Raw genomic sequence first — 6,000 nt, 5'->3', positions numbered from 1 at the left:
CAAAGAACTTCTAAGCACTCCTAGATAAGCATATTACACTCTATGAGCTGCAGAAGGAAGCTTTTGACACAGTGCAAGTATTAACAAGGGCACTAGCTTTAAATTTGAGAGAAACCCAACCCAATAAACGCTGGGTTATGAGTAAAATTCATGGCTGACACTTTATGTGCAAAACCAACTAATCTAGAGACCCTACCCCACAGGGAAGAAAAGCAAGAAAAGAAAGTAGAAAAGTCATTTTCACAGGTTGCTAGGGGCGGGGCAGTCACGTCCACTGTTTGCTCTTTCTCTAATCCTGGAGCACCGTTAACAGAGCTGGCACGGGTTGAGCCTTAAACCGGATATTCAGTGAAAGAGTCACGAGCGCAGCACCACTTTTAACGGGGGGGGAGGGGGTGTAAATCTGATGTGAATGCGGCAGTACCGCACACGCCTTCCCCCTTACTCCTCTCTCTGCATCCTCCTGGGGCGCGCGCCGCGCCTGCCTGCCTCGCTGTCTCCTGCTGACGTGGTCGGCTCGCGCGCGCGCACACACACACACACACACACACGGCCTGGCCGAGCCGGGCCGCTAACATGGCTGCAGCGCGAGCTGCCCTCTCTCTGCTGTCTCTCGCGCTCTGCCAGCTGGCGGGTCAGGGGCGCATGGACCGCAGGTTCGCGCCGCTGAAGCGCTGCGCGGACGAGGAGTGCAGCAGTAAGTGCGGCGCTTTCTTTCTGGGGGTGCTGGAGGGTAGGCGGGAGGCACCGTCAGGATCCTGCCGCTGGCCGGATTCTTTCTGGGGGTTTTTTTTTTTCCTTCATGCTTTCCTATCCCTTTCTTGTCTGGAAGTGACTTTGTTTGCACGGATGCTGCTGAAGCCCCGGGCACATCCAAAGCTTCCGGGCGGGGAAAGCAAAAGGCGAAGGAAAAGAAAGAGGGAGGGAAGGAAGTTTGGAAAGTAATTTGGACAGATTTCCAACTCCTGTCAGTGCCGTGGCGATTCCTCGGGGTTTTGGGATGAGCAGGAGGAAAACCAAGTTCCGGTGCGAGGCCCGGGATGAGGGAGGAATGACCGGCGGGGTCTCGTGCACGCTCGCTCCTCCCGCTCTGTAAACCGTCCCAAATCTCGGTGGGGTTGGGGGATGCGCATGGGGTGCACTGCAGGGCGAATACTCGCCAGAAGCGGGGCTCGCGCTCCAGCTACTTTCCTACCCCCACCCTAACCGGAAGGAGCCAGGACAGTCCACGTTCGTTTATGAATGATAATAATGTAACAGCTTGGATTTGTGCAACACCTTTTTCCCCCAAGCCCGATTTAAGGAAGAGTAAAGGATGCCCTGTATCAGGACTTCCTAAAGAGATCTTGCCATTGTCTATTACAGGGTAGCTCTGCTGTTCGATTTAAAGAGACTTACAGTGAAGTTGGTTAATTTTAGTATTTTCAGCGTCTCCTGATATTTATCACAGTTTTAGCGGTGTAACTCTTAGGCTTTTATCTCTGCTTTTTTAACATCAGTGCAGAGTGTTTTTCTTGATGTTTTATAATCTGTCTTTGATTCCCCTTGTTACTCATCTGAACAACATGCATAGATTTTTAGCCTGTAATATCTATACATACAACTCCTCACTTCAACTGAAACACTATTGGAAGGAAATTAGTAGAACTTAGGGATCACAAAATGGAACGGGGGGGGGAATGACCCAGAACAAACACCAGAAAATATTTCTTCACAGAGAGGGTAGTGGATGCCTGCAATGCTCTTCCTGAGGAGGTGGTGAAGACAAAAACAGTCAAAGAATTCAAAGGGGCATGGGCTAAGCAAAGGCTAGAGGATGGAGGTGAAGAAAAAGGGTGCATGGGAGGGTAACTTACTGGTGCAAGGCTTACTATACTTTGCCAATAAGCCTTGATACTTTTGACACAACCTCAACATCTCTTTCTGCTTCAGCAGGGGGTGGGTGGGGGAGGTGGAAGAGGAATTGGATTCAGGCAACAGCCAACAAGGGCCCCCGACTTTTACTGTCTGTGGTACTGATAGGCAAACTTAAAGGAAAAAGCACAGGACTGTTTCTAAGGCCCAGTCCTATACAAAATACGTCAGCACTGTCTGAATTTTCAAGGTGGCTCATCACCCAGTAAAAATGTTAGTAGTAGTAAATTTGTAATGGGTTATCATAAGGCTTGGGAATAACTGCACAGAGCATCAGTTGCTACCCTTAAGAGAATCATGGGGGTAGCCGCATGGCACTGCAGATACTACCATAAGAAGCTTGCTGGGCAGTCTGGATGGACTATTTGGTCCTTTTCTGCCATTATTACTATGTTACTATATAAATGTGTTCTTATTTCCAGTTGTATCAGTACTTTTTATCTTTGTTTTATGTCTATTTTTATTTTATATTGTTTTTATGCTCTATTTATTTTTAAATGTTTTACTATGAATGTATTTTTATCCACCTTGAATTCTAGATAAAAGCGGAATACAAGTTTTTAAAATAAATACTTAATAAGCAGACCAAGATAGAAATTCTGTATTTACATTGTTGTATATTTAATATATAACTGATTAATTTAATTTTTAATTTTCTATTCTGCTTTTTATGCCTGGGCATCCACTTCAGTGAGGTTAGGTGAACTGCTGGCAGATATGGTTAATACATGTTTTTAGGTTATGTGATGTGGAGATTATGACGAAGGCCATTTATGTGCCTGGTTGGCCTATGGGGTAGGTCTGGCGTGGGAGGGAGTTTCACAGTTCAGGTGCCACTGCACCAAAGGTCCGGTACATACATATATTCAAGAAAATATACCGCATATGTATTTTAAAAATTATTTTAAAAAATTGGCAGGAATCTCCACGACCTTTCTTTTAAAACAGGATCCAAGAATATATTGGAACTTGATTAAAATTTGTGAAAAATGATGGGGGGGGGGGAAAACAACATAGGCATTTCCGTGTGTACTGTCACTGCCCCCAGAAACACCCATTTTCTCAGCAGCAAAAGGCATTGCAGGCAGTTACACAGCATGTGTCCTTTTACCCACACAGAGGCAGGGCACTGTTCCAAATTCCATTTTATTCATTCATTTATTTATTTATTTTATTTATTGTTTTTGTTATACCGAGTTTCATGATAGGCATCACATCAACCCGGTTTACAAATAACAAGGAGTGTAAAGCATAACGTAACGTAAAAAACAATATTTTCAATAAGAACCTTGAACTTTAAATACAGTGAATCAGAAAAAGGGAGAGGGAAAGTTACAAAAAACAAGGAAAATAAACTTGGGATGGAAGGGGAGAAATTGAACAGCACAATATTTACATTTCAGCCTATTGATACATTAGAATAGCAAGTGAAAAAATAAGACTATGAAACGGTACATAGGTTCATGTAAATGCGTGCATATCTGCATGTGTGTCCTGTGAGAAAAGGGTTTCGTGTTTAACAATTTTTGGTGTGATATCTCTTATGAAATAAAATCAGCCATTAAATCTCCAAAAAGACAGCACAAATATGGTTTTTGCAGCATGACACACAAATACCATAGAAAATTATATATAGAGAGAGATGGATTCCTCTACACTGTTTAGGGCCGTGTTTAAGTGGCGTTTTAAGAAATTTTAAAGAAATAAGATCGGTGTGCAAATATCAAGCTGGCTTTCTTTATGCTCAGGAATACCCCAAGCGTCAGGCTTGTCTGCCACCCTCTCTGACTTTTGGCAGGCTTGAGGTTAACAATGTCACATGTATGCAGATGAAACATATAGAAACATAGAAATGACGGCAGAAGAAGACCAAACGGCCCATCCAGTCTGCCCAGCAAGCTTCACACATTTTTTCTCTCATACTTATCTGTTTCTCTTAGCTCTTGGTTCTATTTCCCTTTCACCCCCACCATTAACGTAGAGAGCAGTGATGGAGCTGCATCCAAGTGAAATATCAAGCTTGATTAGTTAGGGGTAGTAGGGGTAGTAACCATCGCAATAAGCAAGCTACACCCATGCTTATTTGTTTTACCCAGACTATGGGCCTCATTTTCCAAGCACTTTACCGCGTGCGATAAATTCGCAAATCGCGTTAACAGCTGTTAACGCGATTTGCGAATGCAAATTAGTCATTTGGTATTCAGGGGGCGGAGTTGGGGCGGAGCATATGTAAAGCGGGAACCTGTGTATCGTGTGCGGCGAAACAGCCGCAGTGTTAGCGCGGCTGCTATCGCGGCTAATAACTACAACTCCAACCTCGCGTTATGGACTGCGTTACGGGCCTGAAAAGGATTACCGCCATCCACGATAGTCCCAGACAGCCTGTTTCAGGAGAGAGAGAGAGAGAGAGAGAGCGAGCGAGAGAGAGCCTTACTATAGTGCCTATGCCCTACATAGGTATTTTAACCCCTATGGGAGGGCCACCTACTAACTCGGGGTGGGGATTAGGTATGAGCGTTGGGGGTTGGGGGCCACTTTCGCATTCCACATGAGACCTACGGACTGAACAGTGGTCTCTAGTGCAGATTTGCTGGCCGTCGGAGTGAGGACGCTCACTCCAAGCGGAGATTTGGCCAACATTCTCTCCACCTAGCATGTTGTTGCTCAGGTAGAGTGTCCATCAAGCTAGGTAGAGAGAACGTTGCCCAAACCACTTCTTGGAGTGAGCGTCCTCACTCCGACAGCCAGCAAATCTGCACTAGAGACCACTGTTCTGTCCGTAGGTCTCATGTGGAATGCGAAAGTGGCCCCCAACACCCGACGCTCATACCTAATCCCCACCCCGAGTTAGTAGGTGGCCCTCCCATAGGGGTTAAAATACCTATGTAGGGCATAGGCACTATAGTAAGGCTCTCAGGCTCTCTCTCTCTCTCTCTCTCTCTCTCTCTCTCTCTCTCTCTCTGCACTGCGATAAAAGACTGAAAGAATCATCGTGCGGCGCTAATGTTTTCGTGAATGGCGAAAACATCGCCGCACGTGATTTTTCCCCACTGCACGAAAGAAGCCTGATTTGCATTGGTAACGCCCCCTAATGCGTTACCAATGCGATATTGGAAAATAAGGCCCAATGTTATACAGCCCTTATTGGTTGTTTTTCTTCTCCCCTGCCATTGAAGCAGGGAGCTATGCTGGATATGCGAGAAGTATCAGTCTTTTCCCATGCTGTTGAAGCAGAGAGCCATGCTGGATATGCATCAAAAGTGAAGTATCAGGCACATTTGGTTTGGGGTAGTAACCGCCGTAACAAGCCAGCTACTCCCCGCTTTGTGAGTGCGAACCCTTTTTTCTTCTCCCCTGCCGTTGAAGCAGAGAGCTCTGCTGGATGTGTGAAGTATCAATTTTTTCTTCTCCCCTGCCGTTGAAGCAGAGAGCTCTGCTGGATGTGTGAAGTATCAATTTTTTCTTCTCCCCTGCCGTTGAAGCAGAGAACTATGCTGTATATGCATTGAAAGTGAAGTATCAGGCTTATTTGACATCCAGTTCTTCTTCCTGATTCAATTGGATTAATACTACCTTGGGTTTAACCTCTATTTAAGAACAATAAAAAGCTGGCTTTTAATCCTTTTATAAAGGCAGCAGTAAAGAGCTCATCCTTTTTTTTTTTTTTTTTTTAATTAAAGAAGCCACAAAAGTTAAAATCATTTCTGAATGCATCCGATTTCAGTTATCTCTTGCAGGCTTTGGTTCTGGGAACCTTAGCCTCCTGTAATACATTGTGATCAGATCTGCCGGCTCGCTCCATCAGAGCACTTCAAGTTATACAAAATCCAGCTGCCAGAATTTTAATTGGATCTTGCCGTTTAATGGCCGCATTGCACCCATTCTGTGTGCTCTCCATTGGCTACTGGCTGAGTTCAGAATAACTTTTAAAGCTTTTTTTTTTTTTTTTGCGCTTCTCTGCAAGGCGCTTAATGATGAAGCTCCTCAAGTTGTCAGTTGTTTGCTTAAAATTCACAGACCTGAGGGATTGTTAAGATCGGCAGGAAAATCTCTGCTTGACATTGCCTCTCTGTTTGTCAGGTAGGA

At 44.9% G+C, this 6,000-nt stretch overlaps 1 protein-coding gene across 5 annotated transcripts in view; it reads left to right on the top strand.

The window, feature by feature from the left end:
- The first annotated feature begins 508 nt into the window (after nucleotides 1-508).
- MIA3 (MIA SH3 domain ER export factor 3) overlaps nucleotides 509-6,000 on the top strand; it is a 246,190-nt gene continuing 240,698 nt past the window's right edge. For 2 of the 5 annotated variants that reach the window (XM_029593143.1, XM_029593142.1), the window contains exon 1: nucleotides 512-697. In XM_029593143.1, coding sequence (XP_029449003.1) covers nucleotides 577-697 — 121 coding nt within the window. In that variant the 5' untranslated portion in view covers nucleotides 512-576. Of the gene's footprint in view, nucleotides 698-6,000 lie in introns of all 5 variants that reach the window. The other 3 variants (XM_029593146.1, XM_029593144.1, XM_029593147.1) reach the window with 3 other exon arrangements.

This window comes from Rhinatrema bivittatum, chromosome 3 (assembly GCF_901001135.1).
Source record: "Rhinatrema bivittatum chromosome 3, aRhiBiv1.1, whole genome shotgun sequence".
NCBI classification, from domain to species: domain Eukaryota; kingdom Metazoa; phylum Chordata; class Amphibia; order Gymnophiona; family Rhinatrematidae; genus Rhinatrema; species Rhinatrema bivittatum.
The sequence above is the reverse complement of the archived record's forward strand: the minus strand, read 5'-3'. Positions and strand labels throughout refer to the sequence as shown.